Raw genomic sequence first — 22,625 nt, forward strand, 5'->3', positions numbered from 1 at the left:
GAGACAGTTAAAAGATTTGGTCGGGTGTACGCAGAGGTGCGGCAAGATATTTCACGTGTTTTGAAACTGCGCTCCTTCCTGTTCGAGATAAACTCAGGCGGCTTTGTATAAAGATTGCGGTGAACACCCCCCCCCCCCCCGGCGCTTGCTACAGCAATGCGATCCAGCATAGGGAGAGGCGTGTGTCAAGTGCTTGTTATGAAAGTGCTTTCTTCACTGCGGTCACACTGGCATCAAACATGCAATTGTTAGTAACGAAATGAGCAACCCTATTTTAAACAGATTCTGTTTTTTTTAGCACTGCAATGGAGTTAAGATCCCAGACTGCGACAGCACTCTCAAGGAGGAGGAGGAGGAAAGCACATTTATCATCCAACAAATGCATTCCCCCCCGCCTCTCGGCACAAGGCCGGGAGGTAGGGGGCATAGATCTAGATGCAGGCCGGGGGGATTTGTTTCCTATTGGCCTATTCCGCCTGTCGGTCGAAGGGGAGCTGGAGCTCTGGCTCAAACCTGCGCAGGATGGTCTCCCAGGATTCTAATTACCATCTTCTAAGGAGAATTTTGGCATCCAAGATTATATGATCGAAGGATCCTCTCAACCCGCCGTGTGAGCACTCGTCTAATCTTACTTCCGGAAACATGTGATTCGCCAGGATCGGTTGTGGGTACATGTATGTCTTGAGTCGTCTCCACGCGACTTCCAGCGTATTATTTAACAACCGGTCTGGTGGGGGCGCCAGCCGACGCTGCAATCTGTTATGTTCAGTTATTTCCCCATATTTTGTCATGCGTTCACCGCTGCCTTGCCCGAAAGGTTCCTCACTAGCCCGTGGGTATAAATCTCGATCTAACTCGTGAGCCGCCTCCGCGGCGGGGACGGCGGCACGCGCCATTGTCTAGACCAACGTAATTTTCCTGGCAGTTTGTCGCTGGTCGAGAATCTTCGCCGCCGCGAACGATGCACTAAAATTTTTGAGGGCAGTTTTGCAGTCGCTTATGTAGAAATTTACCTCCGTGCCGACGCATACTAATGCCACCGCAACTTCCTCCGCTACTATTAGAATGTAAAATTAGGTCACTGACCGCGTCAAAAAGAGGGTTAGTTCACGTTTTCGAACCACTCGAACCACGTTTTCGAACCTTGTTCCTTGTTCCTTGTGAACAAGGAACGAGTAGTGGTTCCGAAACGTCAACTAACTCCATTTTGACGTGGTCAGTGACCCAAGTTTAGATTCCACTATGTCACTACCTAACCAGACGGAATTCCGTCAAACCCTGGATTACATCCTCCGCCACTGCATCGGAGCGCGCCCATAGGGAGTCAGCCGTAATGACATTTCCGCGGCTTTCTACTACCGCTGCTACCGCTCGTCCGTCGTGGCCACCCGCGGCGTTCGCATACGGTACATGCTCCGAGGGCATCTCACTATACCGGAGACTGACGGACTCCGCTCTTTTGCTCCTCAGCTCTTGTTGTGCTCGAGTGCATATTCTTAGGTAAAGGGGGGACGGTTAGGCACCTGCTGATTCCCTCCTTAACCTATGCCTTCGTGGTGGGGCCCCTGTCCGGATTGATTCTTACTTTAGGTACGATAGTCCTGCCCGTTTTGGTTGCGCGCACTCTCGCAATCTGAGAGGCGCTCACTGGTTCCGGGAGTTCCACGCAAGTGTTTTGCATCCACAGCGAAAGGAGTTGCTGCGTGGATGTACACTTGGGCAGGCCCAGCGCGCATGACGCATCTACGTATTATACCGTCAATTTTCATGTTTTCCGCCGACTTCAAGTCGACATTCTTTTAATCCCCACCGTTTTTTCACAACCCGCCAGATGAGGCTAAGTGTCTACCTCGCGTGCTTCTTCAGTCGCTTTAGAATATCGGCTTTGTGAGCATGAGACTGGAGAACTAGGTCGATAATTCGTATCTGCTCTACTTTTGCGACTTCTGCTCGCGCTATCTGAATTCGAATTTCCGACGGTGCCTTCGGATGGAACCAACATTAGAAAAAGGTATAACGCTTCCTAATGTCCCGAGCTGCTCATCGATCACAAGCAGGCTTGCTCACCGTAACGCACGGTGCGCCAATCTTCGCAGTCGGCGCAGCGGCCCTTCGATGTTGGTTGGAGACAAATAATGCAGCTTGTACACTTTACCGAACTGACCCCTGCGATGGTTGGCAGTCCCCCTAAGGTTGAACACAAGAATGAAAGTTCGCATTCGCCACTTGCGGTCAAGAAAGAGCCCTCACGACACAATGCAGGGTAGGCATGCCATCAAAAAGACGGCGATGTAACTCATCTGTAATAAGATTCTCAGAGCATAATACCTTAAAGGCTGATTGAACAGCGGTTTGACTACCTCGGATAAAAGCTGTCCTTTTTCTCCGGTAGATATAGCATTGAGGGCAGATATATCCCTTAGAGAAAGAACCAATCATAGCTTAGCAACGCTGGCTTGCATGTTACATGATCAGGAGTTCCCCAAGAATTAATTTTGCATCTTATTGTCTTGTGTTAAGGATATTAGAACAACGTTGTCGTCGTCCTCTGTTGGTCCTCCTTCATTTGTTTTTAGTATTCATTATTTATCGCTCACGTTGATTATGACAAATCATTCCATATAGCATATTGTTCTTTTTATCTCAGGATACCTGGCGTGCCCATTATAAGATATGTATTGGGAATTGTGTGTGTTGTAACATTGTTCAAACTTTTTTTAGCTTTTACTAATCTAGTTTAAGCGCAGTGTACGCCTTTATTCCGAAAAGGAGTTGCTGGTGCCATCCTCAGGCACCAGCTTCTCTTTTTGTGTCCATGTTAAAATCAATAAAACCCTCTTTCCGGCCCGCGTTCCTTCAAATACGGAAAGGTGTCAGGCAGGGAGACACAATCTCGCCAATGCTCTTCACTGCCTGCTTACAGGAGGTATTCCGGGGACTGGAATGGAAACAGTTGGCGTAAGAGTTAAAGGAGAATACCTGTGTAATTTGCGATTCGCTGATGACATTGCCTTGCTAAGCCACTCAGGACAAGAACTGCAAAGCATGATCAATCAGTTAGACAGGCAGAGCAGAACGGTGGGGCTAAGAATTAACATGCAGAAAACCAAAGTAATGTTCAACAGCCTAGCAAGCAAACAGCAGTTCGCAATTGGTAGCGAGGTGCTGGAAGTAGTAAGAGAATATGTCTACTTAGGGCAGGTAATGACAGCAGATCCGGATCATGAGAGGGAAATAACTAGAAGAATAAGAATGGGGTGGAGCGCATATGGCAGGTTCTCTCAGATCATGAATGGTAGCTTACCAATATCCCTGAAGAGAAAAGTATACAACAGCTGTATCCTGCCGGTACTCACCTATGAGGCACAAACGTGGAGGCTAACAAAGAGGGTTCAGCTTAAGTTAAGAACAACGCAGCGAGCTATAGAAAGGAAAATGATAGGTGTAACGTTAAGAGATCGCACGAGGGCGGAGTGGGTGAGGGAACAAACGCGGGTTAATGACATCTTAGTTGAAATCAAGAGGAAGAAATGGGCTTGCGCAGGGCATGTAATGCGAAGGCAAGATAACCGCTGGTCCTTAAGGGTAACGGAGTGGATTCCAAGAGAAAGCAAACGTAGCAGGGGACGGCAGAAAGTTATGTGGGCGGATGAGATTATGAAGTTTGCGGGGGTACCAGTAGCGGCAACTGACAAAGGACAGGGTTAATTGGAGAGACATGGTAGAGGCCTTTGCCCTGCAGTGGGTGTAGTCAGGCTGATGATGATGATGATGATGAGAAGGCTTCGAGCGGAGGCCATCTTACGGGCTGGATCTGAACATCGGATGGGTTCGAAAAGCACGTCCGCTGTGATCGTACTCTCAAGATTGGCATACACCCACGTTGCCGCACCCCGTGGCAGAGTCACGGCGTACGCTAGTCACGGTAGTGACGTCGATCGGCTTCACTCGACGTGGCCATTTCGTTGCGAGGTACCGCACAGATTCTGAGGCACGCTTGGTCGCCGACACCAGGGACTGCCACAGGGCGACACCGAGACTGGAAATTCGACTAAGCCGACCCGGCCCACATAGAGTTCGGCTCGCCCGTGGTTCTGTTGTGGCAAAATTAAGGACGACTCCGGCTTGGTGTCACCACCCGCTCCCAAGGACTACTGCCTGTGATAACACACTCTGTAGATATGGTCTTTCCGAGTGCTGTCAGGTTGACGATGACACGTCCGACTTGCTCCACCGGGGCGCCGTTAAAAGCTAAGAGCCGGGTTTTGGCGGCTGGAAGAAGCAGGTGGGGCGCGTTAACAACAAACGATTTGTCCAGTGCATTGACAGCCGCCCCGGTGTCGACCAAGGCCCTTACGTACCGGTCAAGCAGGGCGGCGTCGACGAGCACGTAGGGAGCTTCAGTTTTCATCGAAGTCGACGAAAGAAGGGAAAGCGGCGAACGAAGGAGTGTGGGTGGTGGTGAAAATATTTTAATGAAATTGTTTAGAAGGTTGTAGCGGCGGGTGCAGCTCTCAGTCCGGAACCCCATTGGAGTAGGCTGCTGTCCGCGCTCTTTCGATGAGTTCTTTTTGACTCGTTTCGTCCGAGCTGGTCAGAGCTGCCTCCCACCCCTCCTGCGTTGGCTGGTTTTTTACAGTGACCGCCTGATTTCGTTGGCAGGCGCATACCATATCGTACAGGTCCGCCTTCTCCCCGCAGAATTTGTAGTGTGAGTGAAATGACTCCGGGTCTATTGCGTGTAGTCTTCGTGTGTTATTGTAAGTGTTGGTCTGTAGCTTTCGGAGGTGTAGTTCATCCCCTTTGTCCAGTGTCTTAGCCGGCGGAGGGTATACCCGACGGGATAATCTAAAGTGCTGAAGTATGTCGTTGTAGGTCAGTAGTGGGGTAGGAGGTTCCACGGCATCCGCAATGGGTTCCCGGGGGAGAAATGCTCGGGCTGAGGCATGTGCGCTCTCGTTCCCTGGGATGCCCTGGTGACCTGGTACCCATATTAAGTGCTTGTGTGTGGGTTGGTAGCCACGGGTGTAGCTATCTTGCAGGATTTTAGCTGCTAGCGGTGCGATCCTGCCCGTGAGGTAATTGCGATACGCTGTTTGTGAATCTGTGAGAATGTATTCTGAGCTGGAGTGTGTTGCAGCTAGAGCAATCGCCACTTCTTCCGCAGCCAGTATGTCCTGGCTAGCGAGTACTAGTCCGTCCATTGTTTTGTTTTGGTGCACTGCCGCGACGGCCGTCATTCCCTGCTCGGGACCCGCAGCATCAACATTGAACACGCCCTCGCGCCCCCCGTAGTGCCTTTCCATAGCTTCGGCTCGTGCTTGTCGTCTTGACTGGTGAAAATCGGGGTGCATATTTCTGGGTAGTGGAGCTGCCTTGAATTGTCCTCTCCATGAGGCTGGAATGTCGTTTTTAGAGTCTAGCTGACGGGGGCAATTGATGTTTAAATCAGCGAGAAAATGTCGGCCAGTCCGACTAGTGGAGGGCCGTACTACCTGCGCCGTAAGGTGTGCCTCTATCAGCTCATCTATCATGTTGTGCACTCCCAGTCGTAAGAGCCGGTCTGTCGATGTCGCATGAGGGAGGCCCAGTGCCTTCTTGTAGGCTGTTCTGATTATGACGTCTAGGTTCCAGATGTCACGCCTCTTGAGGCAGAGGTAGGGTGCTGCGTAGACGACGCGGCTTACGACGAAAGCCTGCGCCAGTCGCAGGGTATCTTCTTCTCGCATCCCTGATTTCCGCGTTGTTATCCTGGCGATCATACTGGCGACTTGCTCGCTCACGAGCCGTAGTTTCTGGAGGGTGAGGAGGTTGTTGCCGTTGTTATTTATGTACAGACCTAATATCTTGAGGGTCTGAACTTCCTTGATGGATGAGTTGTCAATGCTGATGTTAATGGTGTCCTGATTATTGCGTTGACGGAAGACTATGAGTTCAGATTTTTCGGGAGAGCAGGTTAGTCCACACGCCCGTGCATAATTTTGAATTATTGTTGCCGCTGTTTGTAGTGGTTCTTCAATCGTTGCCATACTTCCCGTGGTTGTCCAGATGGTTATATCATGAGCGTACAGGGCGTGGCGTATGCCCTGTACCTGATTGAGAAGGGGTGGTAGATTTAGGAGTGAAATGTGAAAGAGAACTGGGGATAGTACTGCCCCTTGCGGAGTGCCTCTCATACCCATCTTCACTTGAGTTGTTTGTTTTGTGCCGGTGCTGATGTTTACGGTTCTGTCCGTAACGAAATCGCAGATGTATGAGTAAACTCGCTGCCCAAAGTTCGTGCTGTGGAGGTTATTTAGGATGGTAGAGTGCTCGACGTTGCCAAACGCTCCGTTGAGGTCGAGAGTTAGAAGCGCTCGGTCACTGTTTCTGCGTGCGGGATCAATGACTTCGCGTTTAAGTTGCAGAAGCACATCATGGGTGGACAAGTGTGCCCTGAATCCAAACATCGTGTGTGGCAGTAGCTCATTGTCCTCAAGATAATTGGAGAGCCGCGCGTGGAATGCCTTTTCCATGAGTTTGCCTGCGCACGACGTGAGGGAAATGGGGCGCAAGTTTTCGATGCTGATTTTCTTGCCAGGTTGGGGATAAAGTGTTTATTGGCTGTTTTGCATGCTGGTGGAATGGTGACAGTACGCCAACATTCGTTTATGTAATCCGTGAGTTCCTGCAGAGCTTCCGTGCCGTAGTTGGCCAGAAGTCCGACCGTAATTTTGTGTTGTCCCGGGGCTGTGCCTCGGCGCATATCTGCTAGTGCTGCAATGATTTCCTCTAAAGTGAAGTCTCTATCTAGGTCTTCGTTCGGTTCCCCACGGCACTCCTTATTGTAAGGTTGTGGGTCTCTCGCGGTGCAGATATAGCGACGCGTGAGTTCATCCACGAGTTCGTGATCCGTGCCTTGAAAGCTGTGTAGGGCTCGATGCAAATTTCTGTGCTGTTCACTCTTCGCTTTTGGAGGGTCAATTAGGCATCGCAGAAGGTTCCATGTAGACTTGGTGTCTAGGCGGCCTTTGAGGGATTCGCCCTTCGTTAGCCAATTGGTGCGAGCGAGGTCCCATGCGTATTGGTCTGCTTGAATAGTAAGCTTGGCTATTCGAAGTCGTAGTTTCCGATTGTCTCTTCGTTTTTTCCACCGTTTTTTAAGACTACGTCTTGCTTCCCAGAAGTGTAGGAGGTGGTTGTGTAGGTTGTGTAGACGTATAGGCTGGGTTGTCCTCTGTGGTGGCGAGGGACATTGTGAGCTTTTCTTTAAGGTCGAAAATGAAAGCCGCCCAATCTTCGTAGCTGGTTTTTTGCTCCGATGTAGCTAGTTTGGTGTCCTTCCTGATTGTCTCCCAGTCTGTAATTCTGGCTTGCCCTCGTGGTTTGCTGTGCTTGTTGCTTACGAAGGTGGTCTGCAGCACGTAGTGATCGATGCTTAGGGTCTCTCCCGTATTGAGCCACTCATAGTTGCGGGCATTGCGGACGAGCGTGAGGTCGGGGGAAGTATCCCGTGTTATGCTGGTGCCGACTCGCGTCGGGTGCTGCGGCTCCGTGAGTAGAGTCAGGGCCATGTCAGCGATGGCGGATGCTAGTTTTCTGCCTTTCGCGTCTTCCCTGGGGAAACCCCATAGGGGGCTAGAAGCATCAGTCACCAACTACAGCTAGGGGAGCTTTTGGGCTTCTCTTAGGGCTTTAAGAAAGATCCCGTCGAAGGCTACGCGGGGCTGTTTGGGGCGACTATATATATTGAGTATATAGGTGCCCTTGCTGTTTCTGTGCTGTGGCAGTAGTTTTATGAAGGTATATTGAATGTCGCTGTTTAGATTAAGGTCCACAGTGGTTGCCGTGCATGATTTGTGGACCAAGATGCATATTGAGGGATTTGTTTGGTGTGTTGAGTATCCTCTGATCTTAGCCTCCATATTCACTTCTTGCAGGGCTATTATTTGCAACGCATGCAGATGAGAGTCTGTGTATTGTTGTACATTATTCGGCGGAGCTGTGCCCCCGGACTTCCGCCAAAATTGTTTTCCGACGTCGGTGGGTATGATGTGCACACCACACTGTCGAGGGACTTTTGGAACGCGGCAGTGGTGCGTCGGACATCGGAGCACCGTGCGTACCAGCCCCGCGTTGCGCGTGTGCGCGTGCGAGTGGTGTGCGCGAGGCAGGCACGAGGAGGCTACGTGTCAGGAAACCGATGTGTAAAGGAAGACACCGCACCACAAGTCTGGTCGTTCAAGCGTGGAGGTGGCAGCGGTCGGACATTGGGTTCGAGCTGCCAGTGACTTCTCTTGGATCTTGACGCAAGACCATTGAACCTCATTCAAGCGTGGAGGTGGCAGCCGTCAGACTTCGGGTCTGTGCTGCCAAGCCTTCCTTGGATGGGCTGCACAAGCCTGCGGTGTTTGCGGAACGCCGTTGACAGGACCTGGCTACAGTTTTCCTCCTGCAACTTCCCAGTTCTTGGGGGCGACTGACAGGAGTTCGTCAGCGTCTCCCGTATCCATCTCCGTTCCTCATCTCCTGGCTCTCTAAAATCGCCTCCCTAAACGCAACGCCAGCGACGCATCGCAACTTGCCAACCCGCGTCTGTGCTACCTGCAAGGCATTCCCGCATCACCTGGGACGCTTTGTAGCCGGTGAACTCTCTCCTTTTTATCTGTTGTGTTTTACGCGTGCCTAGTGTGTGTTTTCCTTAGTGTTTTCGCTTCTATTAATTGGCTCCTTTCCTTTAAAATATAAACACGGCTTCGTTTTGTTTTGTTTGATTTCTTTGTTCGTTTCTTCGAACCTGCACGCGAAAGCGTGCCCCTTCAGCAGTCGGGGACGCGTCCACCCCGATTCGCGACCATTTGGCGTCCGCACGACAGGACGAAGCCGCGTTTTTTTTTCCTTTCGTGAGTCTGTAAAGAGAGACGATGGCAACGCTAAAGGAGTTGGTTGAATTAGGCGAAAAGATGGGGTTGAGAGATTCCGAGCTGCGTTCGTGGGTTGCCGCTGAGCAGGAGAATGAACGCGCTGCACGTGCAGCCGAACGCGAGCATGCGAAGGCTCAAGCTGAAGCCGAACGCGAGCATGCAAAGTCGCTTGCAGAGGCTGAAGAGCGGCGATTGCAGCTCCAATTAAGGCTCGCAGAAGCTGGTGGGGGTAATCGAGAGCCGCACCGGGGCCCTCAGCAGCGGTTAGCCCCTATAAGTTGATCCCGCCTTTCAACGATCGCAGGGATGACTTGGATTCATACCTGAAACGCTTTGAGCGTATCACGGAAGGGCACAGCTGGCCTAAGCGAAAATGGGCTACAGCACTCAGTTTGTGTTTGACTGGGGAGGCTATCCATGTGTTCGGTCGACTATCTCCAGCAGATTCAATGTATTACGATAAAGCAAAGCTAGCCCTGCTCCAACATTTTCGGTTCACAGCAGAGGGTTATCGCGAAAGGTTTCGCGAAAGTAAGCCGCTAGATAAAGAAACAGGGAAGCAATACGCAGCGCGCTTGCTCAGTCTTTTCAATCGATGGGAAGAGATGTCGGGAACGGCCACAACGTACAACGATTTATGTGATTTTGTGGTGGCCGAACAGTTCATGAGGAACTGTCATACTCGTCTGGCGATTTTAAGGAAAGCCTTTAATGTCTCATCGTTGTAAGCAGCAGTTGTCGACATAGAATGTCACGCTTTTCAGTTGGTCGAAATGGTCGTGACGTCACAGTGCGCCAATTTCAAACGGGGCCAATTGTACTTTGGCTAGTAACCATGCAACCAATTGAAGGGACCATATAGTGATGCTCCAAATAAGTGGGGCTGAGCTTAGTTAATTGCTTAATTATCCAATTAGCCTAATTAACTTCTCTAGTGAGGCCATATAAATAAATAAAACCTAGTAAAAAATTGGTCGAGCTCGGGAATCGACCCCCGGTCTTCGGAGCGCGAGACGAGCATGCTATCCACTCCGCCATGCCAGCTCGATGGTTTGGAATGAACAAAGGCACGTCTAGTGAATACGGTGTCTTCGCTCACTGCCATCCTCCTCCCTTCTCTTCCGGCGAGGTTTAGGTGTCCACCGAGATATGAGAGAGAAATACATTTCCTTTCCTCACAAAACAATTTACCGACGACCGAGGCGTAGAACCGAATGGGCGATGGCGTTCTATGGACTCCCTGGCAGCGTTGCAAGACGCTCTCGCGTTCCACTCTTAGAGGCGAAGCTTAACATCTTAACCACACATCAGTGACCACACTTTAGGTCAAAAAAGTGCACCCCCCCCCCTGAATTTTGACGGGTGTCCACTGAGATATGTGAGACAGTTACTGCGTAATTTTCTTTCCTCAAATACAATTTTCATTTTCTTCATTACGGGCCATCTTCGTCTTTCTTCTTTCACTCCCACTTCCTCCGTTCCTCTACGGTGCGGTTCAGGTGTCAACCGAGATGAAAGAGATTTACTGTGGCATTTCCTTTCCTCAAAAACCGTTGCGTTGAAACGGCAAGGCATCGCGCCGAACGGGTGGTGGCGTTCCGTGGACTCCCTGGCAGCGCTAGAACACGCTTTCGCGTTCCACTCCTAAAGGCGAAGCGTAAGCTTAAGCTTAATTAGCAGTTAATTAGTATTCAGGCATTAGTCAGTAATTAACCATTAATTAGTGATTTGTCATCACTTAGTAATTAGTACTCAATTACATGTGACGCCACCAGTGCCACAGAAGCACTGAAAGTGGTGCGGAAAACGCTTTCGCCTCTACGCACTTTAGACAGTCAAAGTGCCCCCTGAATTTTTCCTTCGGGAAAGGGAATGCAAGACGCTGAACAAAATGGCTAAGGCAGCAGACAACTTTCCACAGGCCCAGCGGTAAACAAAACCTCTCTTTGTTCAAAGATCTTTTCGAGATTGGCGTTCCGAAAGAGAAGGATGCTTCATCAAATAGACAGTCAGTAAGCTGCCTCCTTTGTAATCGTTTAGGACATAAGGCTGCCGACTGTCGCTCAAAGCCAAAACAGCTCTATTGCGTTTATTGCCGGAAAACAGGACATGAATTAAGTTCTTGCTCAAGAAGCAAGAAAATCAAAACCAGTTCTCCTGTTGCGTTCAGCCAGAGTGTGTTGCGCCTTAAGCGATGTACACAATAGCAGGTATGCCTGAACCAGCTGAGGATAAGGTGGTGGTCGGGCTTGTCCGGGAAAATCTTTCAGACGCACAACACATGCCTGTCTTAGAGGGAGAGCTCCGTGGCCTATGCGTACGTGTTTTACGGGACACGGGGAGCAATACGGTGGTTGTACGGAGGGCTCTAGTTCCTGACTCCGCTCTCACCGGCTCGAGATCTACGGTGTTCTTCATTGATGGTAGTAGTTTGGAAGTTCCTGAGGCAGAAGTCTCTATCGCTTCCCCTTATTTCACTGGGACGGCCCTGATGAAGTGCATGGAGACACCCTTATACGATGTCATAATTGGAAATATACCAGAGGCCCGTGAGCCGTGAAATCCAGATACTAATTGGAAGAAATCAATGCCCGTAGCTAAATTACGTCCTGGTATAGCCAATGACGAGGAATCCTGCGAAAATAGCGAGAGCGAGGGCCCAAAAGTGGTATTGGCTGGAAAGGAAAGTAGGGAAGATAATGCTTTAAGCGTCGGTCCCATGCAGTTCACCAAGGAGGAGTTAGAAAAAGAGCAAAGAGAGGATGGTTCATTGAAGGCGTGTTGGCTGAAAATAGGAAAGGTATTTCATGACAAACACGGCAGCTCGCACTCGTATTCTCTCGAAAAGGGTTTGCTGCACCGCCTCTATCATCTCGCCTCTGGCAGAGAGGTTCGACAGGTTGCACTCCCTAAGTCTCGCAGACCGCAGGTGTTAAGGCTTGCCCACGATAGCCCTTTGGCGAGACATCAGGGCATTAAGAAGAGCACAGACCGAGTTCTGGAAGAATTCTATTGGCCGGGAGTGCAGGAGGAGATTAAAAGGTACGTAAGGTCGTGCGACACCTGCCAAAGGACGTGCCCGCAGGGCAAAGTAGAGAAGGCCCCGTTTGGACGCATGCCACTTATCGACACTCCTTTTGATAGGGTCGCTGTCGATATTATGCGAAGCATACTAAAATAGCCCAACCCAGCTCCTCGAGCGCGGCGGTGTCGTTACCATTGACCTTTCGTGACCTCCATGACATACCACGTGATGCGCAACGTCACTTCTAGGTGGTGTTGGCCCAACTCGCGCCGTCGCGCGAGGCGTCGTGACCAAGGAAGACCACGTGGTGCGTGACGTCACAGCAGATGAGAAACAGGGGCCAGCTCGCGCCGTCGCGCGAGGCGTCGCGACCAAGGAGGACCACGTGATGCGTGACGTAATGACATAGGAGAAACGGGGCCCCAGCTCGCGCCGTCGCGCGAGGCGTCGCGACCAATGTGTTTCCTGCTTCTGCCGCTAGGTGCGCTGTAGTGAACACGTGATGCTGGAGCGGCGGTATACAAGGGGCTGCGCCTGCCTCTGCTAGGCGTACACGGGATAGAGATGCCTCCTGGACACAGGGCTGCTCGTTGGAATGAGAAGCAAAAGTTGCGGCGTGCTACAGAGACTGATGAAGAGCGTGAAGAACGTCTAGCCAAGCGGCGTGTTCGATATGCAACTCGGCGACAATATGCTTCGCATCTGACTAGGCTTAACCTAAGCTAAGCCTCAGCCATTTTATCGGTCCGCTGTCTCCCACATCGATGAAAGGGAATAGGTATATTCTCACTCTCGTCGATTTCGCCACGCGGTATCCCGATGCCGTGGCTCTGCCATAGGTAGATTCAGCAATCGCGGCAGAAGGGTTGATGGAGATGTTTGCTAGAATAGGTTTTCCGAGAGAGATCCTCTGTGACCAGGGCTCCTGTTTCACTTCAGAAATGATGAGCGAGCTCAATGATCTCGTGGCGGTGAAACATCTCAGCGCGACCCCTTACCATCCAATGTACAATGGGATGGTGGAGAAATTTAATGGCACACTCAAGCAGATGCTGCGGAAGCTCAGTCAAGAGCAGCCCAAAACATGGGATCGTTATATCGCTCCGCTTCTGTTTGCACACAGAGAGGTGGCACAGGAAAGTCTAGGGTTTTCTCCTTTTGATTTCATATTTGGCCGACATGTGCGAGGACCGCTCGCAGTTCTCAGAGAGCTTTGGACAAGGGAACAGCTGGGGGAAGAGACAAAGACGACATATGGGTATATCCTTGATTTAAAAGAGCGTATCGAGCAAACTGTGAGTGCGCCCAAAAATATCAGAAGGGATATTATGACAGGACTAGCAAAAAACGGCATTTAAAGGTTGGAGATCGTGCCCTCATTGTTTTGCCGAGTAGCCACAATAAACTCTTGATGCAGTGGCAAGGTCCATTCGTAGTTTCCGGCAAAAAGAATGACGTGGAGTATTGGATCGACTTGGGGCACAGTAAGAAGCTGTTCCATATCAATATGCTCAAACGGTATGAAGAGCGTTTGTCCTAAGAGCCCATTTTCTAAGAGATCGTTTGTGAGTTGCCGGAGGATGATGCCCAATGTACATACAGTGCTACAATCCGGTGTTTGTAAATCTGTGCAAATGCATTCTAGTAGAGCATATGGTTTGTTTTTCTTCTGCCTTCGTTCTCCGGTTATGGATTGTTCGGTGTGTGTGTACATATTAATCTGTATGGTATAGACGTGTTTAAAGTTTGTGCCTTATGTTTCGTATGGTTTTTATATTGTCTTTCGAGAGATGTATAATGTTTGACCCCATGTTCCCTGTGTGCGCGTTTCCATGTGCCTCCATATGTGACTGTGTACAGTGCCTTCGTGGACTTCAACGAAACTTAACTTCTATCTTTACTACATGAACACAAGCGTTGTGTGCACCAACGGCAGTGTTTTCTGCGAAAAAACTTTTCCGAAGGGGGGGGGGGGCATATGTGATGTCCACACCACACTGTCGAGGGACTTTTGGAACGCGGCAGTGGTGCGTCGGACATCGGAGCACCGTGCGTACCAGCCCCGCGTTGCGCGTGTGCGCGTGCGAGTGGTGTGCGCGAGGCAGGCACGAGGAGGCTACGTGTCAGGAAACCGATGTGTAAAGGAAGAAACCGCACCACAAGTCTGGTCGTTCAAGCGTGGAAGTGGCAGCGGTCGGACGTTGGGTTCGAGCTGCCAGTGACTTCCCTTGGATCATGACGCAAGACCATTGAACCTCATTGAAGCGTGGAGGTGGCAGCCGTCAGACTTCGGGTCTGTGCTGCCAAGGCTTCCTTGGATGGGCTGCACAAGCCTACGGTGTTTGCGGAACGCCGTCGACAGGACCTGGCTACAGTTTTCCTGCTGCAACTTCCCAGTTCTTGGGGGCGACTGACAGGAGTTCGTCAGCGCCTCCCGTATCCATCTCCGTTCCTCATCTCTTGGCTCTCTACCATCGCCTCCCTGAACGCAACGCCAGCGACGCATCGCAACTCGCCAACCCGCGTCTTTGCTACCTGCAAGGCATTCCCGCACCACCTGGGACGCTTTGTAGCCGGTGAACTCTCTCCTTTTTATCTGTTGTTTTACGAGTGTCTAGTGTGTGTTTTCCTAAGTGTTTTCGCTTCTTTTATTGGCTCCTTTCCTTAAAAATATATACACGGCTTCGTTTTGTTTTCTTAGATTTTTTTGTTCCTTTCTTCGAATCTGCACGCGAAAGTGTTCCCCTTCAGCAGTCGGGGACGCGTCCACCCCGATTCGCGACAGTGTGCCAGCACAATCCCTCGCGTAGGGTGCCCTCAGGCCGCATCGGAAGCAGGTCATGCGGGTGCCGCTACGCACGCGTCGGGTAGAGGCCGCTGTAGGGACTGCGAATCGAGGAGCCTCCACCGGTATGCTGCGCTCGGCAGACGATGGCGGCCCCCGCGTGATCAGCAAAGTCAATTCCGCCTCGATGGCGAGCGCCATGGCGGCGCGGATGAACTCAGGACGTCCAGAGCGGACCAAGCGCTGCACATCAGGGAGTCGGATGGCGTTGGCAAACGCCTCGGTGCCGACCAAGGCCACTGCGTTCTGAGGCGCCCCCGGTAGCGACTGCAGACCCAGGCGCTCAGTGGCAGCGGTGAGGGACTGGCATGATTCCCCGGGCTCTTGACGACGGCATCGCAAGCGGTGGTGCTGTTCACGGGGGTGACCTGAGGACTGTAGTGGTCGGCGAGGAGGCCCACCAGGACAGTGTAAGAGCCCAGCAGGTCGGGCGGCACGCTCTGCAGCAGGTCAGTCCGGCGGCTACCCACATTGGCGACGAGCATCCATGCCTTTATTTGCACTCCCCAGTCTCTCGCCGCAGCTGTACCGTCCAGCTAGATGTGGTGCATCCCACGAGATAGTGCCGTCAAACGTGGATAATTCCACAGCGTCCAATGATGTACCCGCGCCGAGCACGTTATTGGCGGCTGCAACCACAAGCCCAGTGACGGCAGAGCCGGAGACAGCGTTGTCGGGGACGCCCAAAGACACCTGACTCGTGTTCGGTACGGCTGGCACAAGGTGACGGAAGTCGCGCCGCAGAGCTTACATCTCCCTAGCCTGGGCAGTCAGACGGGCCTCCCATGCGTCCATCCGCTGGGTAACTATATACAGGAGGGGCTCAATACCGGTGTCCAGCTGATGCGAAGGACCAAGCCCCTCCGAGCGCCTCGGTCTACCTGCGCCGGCTGCTGCGTCGTCGGCGCCATCGGCTGGTGGCAGAGTCCTGTCGTCTGGCACGTCGGGTACGTTACTCTGGAAGCGGGTGAGCGGCATGACCCCACCGCTGCCACCAAATGTTACGGGATGGCGGGCACGCGCAAAGCCGCACAGGAACGCAGGAGACCCGGGAAAACACGACCGGCCGCGGCGATTCTCTTTCGTTCCATACCCCTCTAGCTAGCACCGCGCGCTCTCGCCCCGCGCACGCCCCGCGCCTCTTCTTTTATTCGTGTAGCGTAGCGCGCTCTTGGTCAGCGTAAGTGTAGCGCAGCGCGCTCTTGGTCGGCGTAGGTCGTATGCCGTAGCAATATCTCTTATAAAGTCACGAGAAAATCAAAAACACAACAGGATTTAACTCACGACGTTTCGGCTGGACGGCCAGCCTTTTTCATACTCGAAAAAACCTGGCCCTCCATCTGAAAAGTCGTGAAATAAAAATCTTCTTGCGTCTTTCAATTTCTGGTGACTATGTGATATTAATCAATCAGCTGCCAAGAAATCACTAATATATATATATATATATATATATATATATATATATATATATATATATATATATATATAGTGTTACCGATGGAACGTGAACGAAGAAGTGGCGGTGCGCTGAACGACGACGACGTTGTCAGTTGGTAGCTGGGCCCTCGGTGTCTGAGCTGAGTGCTGGCCATCTCAGAGCAGCCGCCAACACAGACTTACCGCCGTAACATCCCCGTAACATCTTTTGGTGGAGGTCGCGGGTTCGAGCCGACATGCCGACGACCCGACGAGCCGACGAGACGACGGGCCGAACGAGCGAGATGACTACCGACCCGGCCCCTCCGTCTGCGCCTGCCACGCCAACTGTCGTCGTAGCCCACCCTCGCGACCCGGGCACATTCTGCGGTACAGATGGCGTGGATGTCGAGGACTGGCTCTCGCTCTATGAGCGTGTTAGCCAGCACAACAGGTGGGACGCCACGCTGATGCTGGCCAATGTGATATTTTATCTTGCCGGCACCGCACGCGTGTGGTTCGAAACCCACGAAGAAGAGATTGCCACGTGGGATGCCTGCAAGCAGAAGCTCCGCGACCTGTTTGGGAAACCAGTTGGCCGTCAGCTTGCTGCCAAAAAAGAACTTTCAGCTCGCGCCCAAACGGCCACCGAATCATATATTACATACATTCAAGACGTCTTGGCACTGTGCCGAAAGGTCGATCCCAACATGACCGAGGACCATAAGGTAGGCCACATTCTTAAAGGCATTGCCGACGATGCCTTCCACCTTCTTCTATGCCGGGACTGCTCTACGGTTGACTCCGTTCTGCAGGTGTGTCGACGCTTCGAGCAGGCCAAGCACCGGCGCATTGCACACCGCTTTGATCGCCTGCCTAACACCGCTGCCAGTTCCACGTGCGAGGATCTGCCGACACTGAGGCAGCCTTCAAACCCCGACAACGTGACTCGCATCGTGCGCCGTGAACTGGAGGCCCTGGCTCCTGTTACGACCAACGCGCCCTTGTCGGACAACACCCTGGCCACAATATCCCTTATTCAAGCTGTCGTCCGCCAGGAGGTCGCCAACTTGGGCATGCCCTCCAGCCATCGTCCCGTCGAACCACGGAGTGCGAGCCCCATCTCTCCCGTGGTCGCTACTGCTACGGCCCGCAACACCTTCGTCCCAAGTTACACAAGGTATCGCAATCCCGATGAGTGGCGTACTCCTGACGACCGGCCGATCTGCTTTACGTGCTCGCGCGTAGGCCACATCTCTCGCCACTGCCGCAGCCGTTGGTCCGCACCTCCCCGACCTTTGCCCTACGTCGACCGCCGTTATGACTATGGACCCCGTCGCTTCACGCCTTGGAATGACCCACCCAGCGCCGAGTCCACACCGCCTCCTCGCAGAACCAGCCGCTCTCCCTCTCCGACAGCCCACCGTTCCCGCTCACCTCTTCCGCACCGCAGTTACTCACCGTCCTCTGCAGGCCGCTTCGCGGGAAACTAGCCAGTGCAGCTCCCGGAGGTGATGCTGCATTGGTGCCCCGACCTGAAAATCCTCTACTGACCCAGCCTTCGCCCTGTAATCTGCTCGACGTTTTTGTGGACGGTGTTCCTGTTTCTGCCCTCATTGACACTGGTGCCCAAGTCTCGGTTCTTAGCTCATCCTTTTGCCGTCGCCTCAAAAAAGTTCAGACCCCTGCCGCTTCGCCCACCGTTCGCGTTGCCGATGGCAGCACTGCTGCCGTCACCTTCGTAGCGGGTATTGGCAAATCTCTGTTGACGCAAGAGACCGCGAGAAAACAGCTTTCGTCACCCCTGATGGCCTTTACCAATTTAAGGTCATGCCCTTCGGCCTTTGTAACGCCCCTGCCACATTTGAACGGAAGATGGATTCGTTACTCCGGGGCTTCAAATGGACGACCTGTCTTTGTTACTTAGATGATGTAATTGTTTTCTCGCCCTCTTTTGAAACCCACCTGCTTCGCCTTTCGTCCATCTTGGCACTTTTCCGCCGCGCAGGTCTTGAACTCAACTAAAAAAAATGTACTTTCGGCCGCCGCGAACTCAAAGTCCTCGGCCATTTGGTGAATGCGAGTGGCATACAACCTGACCCTGATAAAGTTCGTGCCGTCAGTGCTTTTCCCTGTCCCCGCTCGCCCAGCGATGTCCGCAGCTTCATCGGTCTCTGTTCCTACTTTCGCCGGTTCGTCCCGAACTTCGCAGCCGTCGCTCGCCCTCTCACCAATCTGTTGCAGAAAGGCGTTCCTTTTTCCTGGGGCCCAGATCAGGCTACTGCATTCTCCAGCCTTATCGCCGTCCTCACTAACCCTCCTGTATTGGCCCATTTCAACCCGTCTGCCCCGACTGAACTTCGCACTGATGCCAGTGGTCACGGAATTGGCGCCATCCTTGCTCAGCGACAACGCGGCCAGCACTGCGTGATTGCGTACGCCAGCCGTCTTCTTTCTTCCGCCGAGAAGAATTACTCTATCACAGAACGCGAGTGCCTGGCTCTTGTTTGGGCCGTTGGAAAATTCCGCACATACTTGTTTGGCCGCCCATTCACTGTTATCACCGACCACCACGCCCTGTGCTGGCTCTCCTCTCTCAAGGACCCTACTGGCCGCCTTGGCCGGTGGACATTGCGATTGCAAGAATACACCTTTTTCGTGGTTCACAAGTCCGGTCGCCTTCATCAAGATGCAGACTGCCTGTCACGCTATCCCGTCGATCCTCCTTCTACAGACTGTGAGTCGGATGCCTGTGTCCTCTCCATCTCCGACCTCTCCCACATTGCCGACGAACAGCGCTTGGATCCCGCCCTCACCTCTCTCATCGACCGCGTCAGCACCGACCGGCGCGACACTTCTCTGGCCCGGTTTTTGCTCGACGGAAACACGCTGTACCGCCGCAACATGCGACCTGATGGCGCTGAGCACTTGCTCGTTGTTCCCCGACACCTACGTTCCACTATCCTCAAACAACTGCATGACGCACCTACGGCTGGTCATCTTGGTGTCTCCCGTACGTACGACCGCGTGCGCCGGCGTTTCTTCTGGCCTGGTCTGTACCGCTCCGTCCAACGCTACGTTGCCGCTTGCGACGTCTGTCAGCGCCGAAAGAAGCCCGCTGTCCTGCCGTCTGGACACCTGCAGCCGATTCCCTTCCCGACCGACCCGTTTTCTCGTGTTGGGCTAGATTTACTTGGGCCCATCCCGGAGTCCTCCTCGGGGAACAAGTGGATTGCCGTCGCCACCGATTATGCCACGCGGTACGTGATCACTCGCGCCATACCAACCAGCTGCGCCACTGACGTCGCTGACTTCCTTCTGCACGACGTCATATTACACCATGGCGCTCCCCGTCAACTCCTTACCGACCGTGGCCGCTGCTTCCTCTCCCGAGTTGTTGACGAAATCCTTCGTTCGTGCTCCGTTCGTCACAAGTTCACCACTGCTTATCATCCTCAGACGAACGGCCTAACGGAGCGTCTCAACCGCACGCTTACAGACATGCTCGCCATGTACGTATCCGACGACCACCGGGACTGGGACATAAGCTTGCCTTTTGTCACCTTCGCCTACAACTCGTCGCGCCATGATACCGCTGGTTACTCGCCCTTCTATCTTCTCTTTGGACGAGACCCCTTACTGCCCTTCGACACTCTGCTGCCCACAGCCGGCCCTGTCACTACATATGCGCATGACGCTATCGCCCGAGCAGACGCCGCCCGCCAGGTTGCTCTTCACAAGCTCTCCGCCTCCCAAGAGGCTCAAAAACACCGCTACGATGGCCTGCACCGTGATGTGCGCTACCCTGCCGGATCCCTCGTCTTGCTGTGGCTCCCATCCCGTCGTGTGGGGTTCAGTGAAAAACTTCTGCCGCGCTACACAGGTCCTTATCGTGTATTACGGGCAGTGACCGACGTCACGTATGAAATCACGCCGCTGCACCCAAAGTCGACGTCCGCTCCACTGAAGTCCGACGTCGTTCATGTAGCTCGCCTCAAGCCCTATCACCCACGATCGACATCGCACGCCTAACACGCACCGGGACGTTGCCTTCAGCCGAGGGGGATAGTGTTACCGATGGAACGTGAACGAAGAAGTGGCGGTGCGCTGAACGACGACGACGTTGTCAGTTGGTAGCTGGGCCCTCGGTGTCTGAGCTGAGTGCTGGCCATCTCAGAGCAGCCGCCAACACAGACTTACCGCCGTAACATCCCCGTAACAATATATATATATATATATATATATATATATATATATATATATATATATATATATATATATATATATATGACAGAAGCCAACAGCCACAGAAACCAAGGGACACAAGGGATTTTTTTATTTTTCATTTTGTGGTGTTGATCAATTTACAATATTACTGAATATGTTATCGATTAAAGCTAATTGGTTAGAAAAGCAGAAGAAAAAACAGCCACATTCCGCCGGTGGGATGTGGTTGTTTTTTCTTCTGCTTTTCTAACCAATTAGCTTTAAGCGATAACATATTCAGTAATATTGTAAATTGATCAACACCACAAAATAAAAAAAATAAAAAATCCCTTGTGTCCCTTGGTTTCTGTGGCTGTTGGCTTCTGTCATATTTATAACGAGCCCCTCATTTCCCTTCCCTTGTTTGCTATATATATATATATATATATATATATATATATATATATATATATATATATATATATATATATATAGGATGCGAAATTGAGAAACGCTTCGTTTATTGGGAGTCGATGTTTCGGACAGAGCCTATATATATATGCGAAATTGAGGACCGCTTCATTTAGGTAACCATTTACTCCGAGTCCACGTTTCGGACAGAGCCTCTCCTCTTTCAAGACTGAAGTTACACGGTTATTGCTTTTGTACTCAAAGGGTTGGCATCTCAACACATCAAGCAAAACAACAAGCAATTCATGTGGCAGAGGAGGACGACTTAAAAAAAATGAAAAAAAAACGAAAGAAGAAGGGGGAGAATAAGTGTCTGCGCCCGCAACTCACTGCTGTGACCGCAGGGAGAAAAAAAAAGGTGGGTTTGAGATGCACTCACTTGTTGCCGATGTACGAGGTCTGTTAGAAAAGTATCCGGCATTATTTTTTTTGCGAACACTTGATGGATATGAGAAAAGCGCGCTTGCATCAGGCGACCTTGAACCTTCATGCGCATGCATGAATTTTTTCCCGCCTGCAGATAGCGTCAGTCGCTGGGAAGCAGCGTTTGAGTGAGGCAGTGTGCAGTGCTCTCGTCAGTTTTTTATTGCAAGGAAAATGGCGGAGTGAAAGGAGCAGCGCTACTGCAACAAATTTTGCCATACTTGGCGACAGCCGAGTGGAAACCATTCGAAATATTCAGGCGGCTTTCGGTGAAGATGCTGTGAGCAGCACACAGTTTAAGCAGTGTTACAATTGTTTTAAAGATGGCCGCACATCGGTGGAGAACGAGCCACGCTCCAATCGGCCATCAACATGCCAAAATGACCAGGTCATTGCCGAACTAAACGCTATGGTGATGCGGGACTGTCGAGTGACTATCCGAGAAATTGAGGAAGAGGTGGACATGAGCAATTTCTCCGCACATTCCATTATCACCGAAGATTTGGCCATTGAAAGAGTTGCGGCGAAATTCGTGCCGAAGCTGCTCACAGTGGAGCAAAAGCAGCTTCGTGTTGAAGTCTCACAGGACATTCTGGATTCCGCAAACAGTGACCCCGACTTCATCAACATCATAATCACTAGTGACGAGTCTTGGGTGTAAAGGTACGACCCGGAAACCAGATCCCAGTCGTCAGAGTGAAAGCATTCCACGTCACCAAGACTTAAGTAGGCCCGCCAATTGCGCAGCAATGTGAAAATGATGCTGACTGCTTTCTTTGACACCCTCTGTGGGGCAGACCACGAGTACGCACTCTACAGGGTCAAACAATGACCAAAGAGTACTACAGGGATGTCCTCCGTTGCCTACGTGATGCTGTGCGGCGCAAGAACCCGGAGCTGAGGTCAACAGGAAATTGGCGCACCCATTGCGCCAATGCTCCTGCACATTCCTCGCACTCGAATCAGATTTTTTGGTGAAAAACCAGGCTCCTGTAGTTCAACAGACTCCTTACTGTCCTATATGACCCCTGCGATTTCTGGCTGGTTCCCAAATCAAAAAACCCTTGAAAGGAGCGCGATTTCAGACAAGGAAGAACATTATGGCTGCAACGACAGCTGAGCTAAACTCAATTACGAAAAGGGCCTTTTCGGAATACTTCCCACAATGGCAGCACCGCTGGAAGAAGTGTGTGGAGTCCCAAGTAGACTACTTTAAAGGTGCACTGAAGAGGATTCTGAACTTGTCTTTTTGCCGCGGGAACTCGATCTACACGTTCCTAGCATTCTTAGAAACTGCAACTTATTGCCCTGTATGGCCGATTTCCCTATTAAATCG

General features: G+C 51.9%; 1 protein-coding gene and 1 pseudogene across 1 annotated transcript; one reads left to right on the plus strand and one right to left on the minus strand.

The window, feature by feature from the left end:
* LOC149328447 (uncharacterized) overlaps positions 1-22,625 on the minus strand; it is a 478,240-nt pseudogene that overhangs the window by 420,937 nt on the left and 34,678 nt on the right.
* Positions 16,495-17,882, plus strand: LOC149328454 (uncharacterized). The gene has a single exon (XM_089560363.1). The coding sequence runs from the start codon at positions 16,495-16,497 to the stop codon at positions 17,680-17,682; it is 1,188 nt and encodes a 395-aa protein (XP_089416489.1). The 3' UTR covers positions 17,683-17,882.

This window comes from Amblyomma mixtum, chromosome 9, assembly GCF_055824585.1.
Source record: "Amblyomma mixtum isolate Tamu chromosome 9, ASM5582458v1, whole genome shotgun sequence".
Lineage (NCBI taxonomy): Eukaryota > Metazoa > Arthropoda > Arachnida > Ixodida > Ixodidae > Amblyomma > Amblyomma mixtum.

Excerpts from the sequence above, each read along its gene's own strand:
- LOC149328454 (XM_089560363.1), top strand. The coding sequence starts at position 16,495 with ATGACTACCGACCCGGCCCCTCCGTCTGCGCCTGCCACGCCAACTGTC.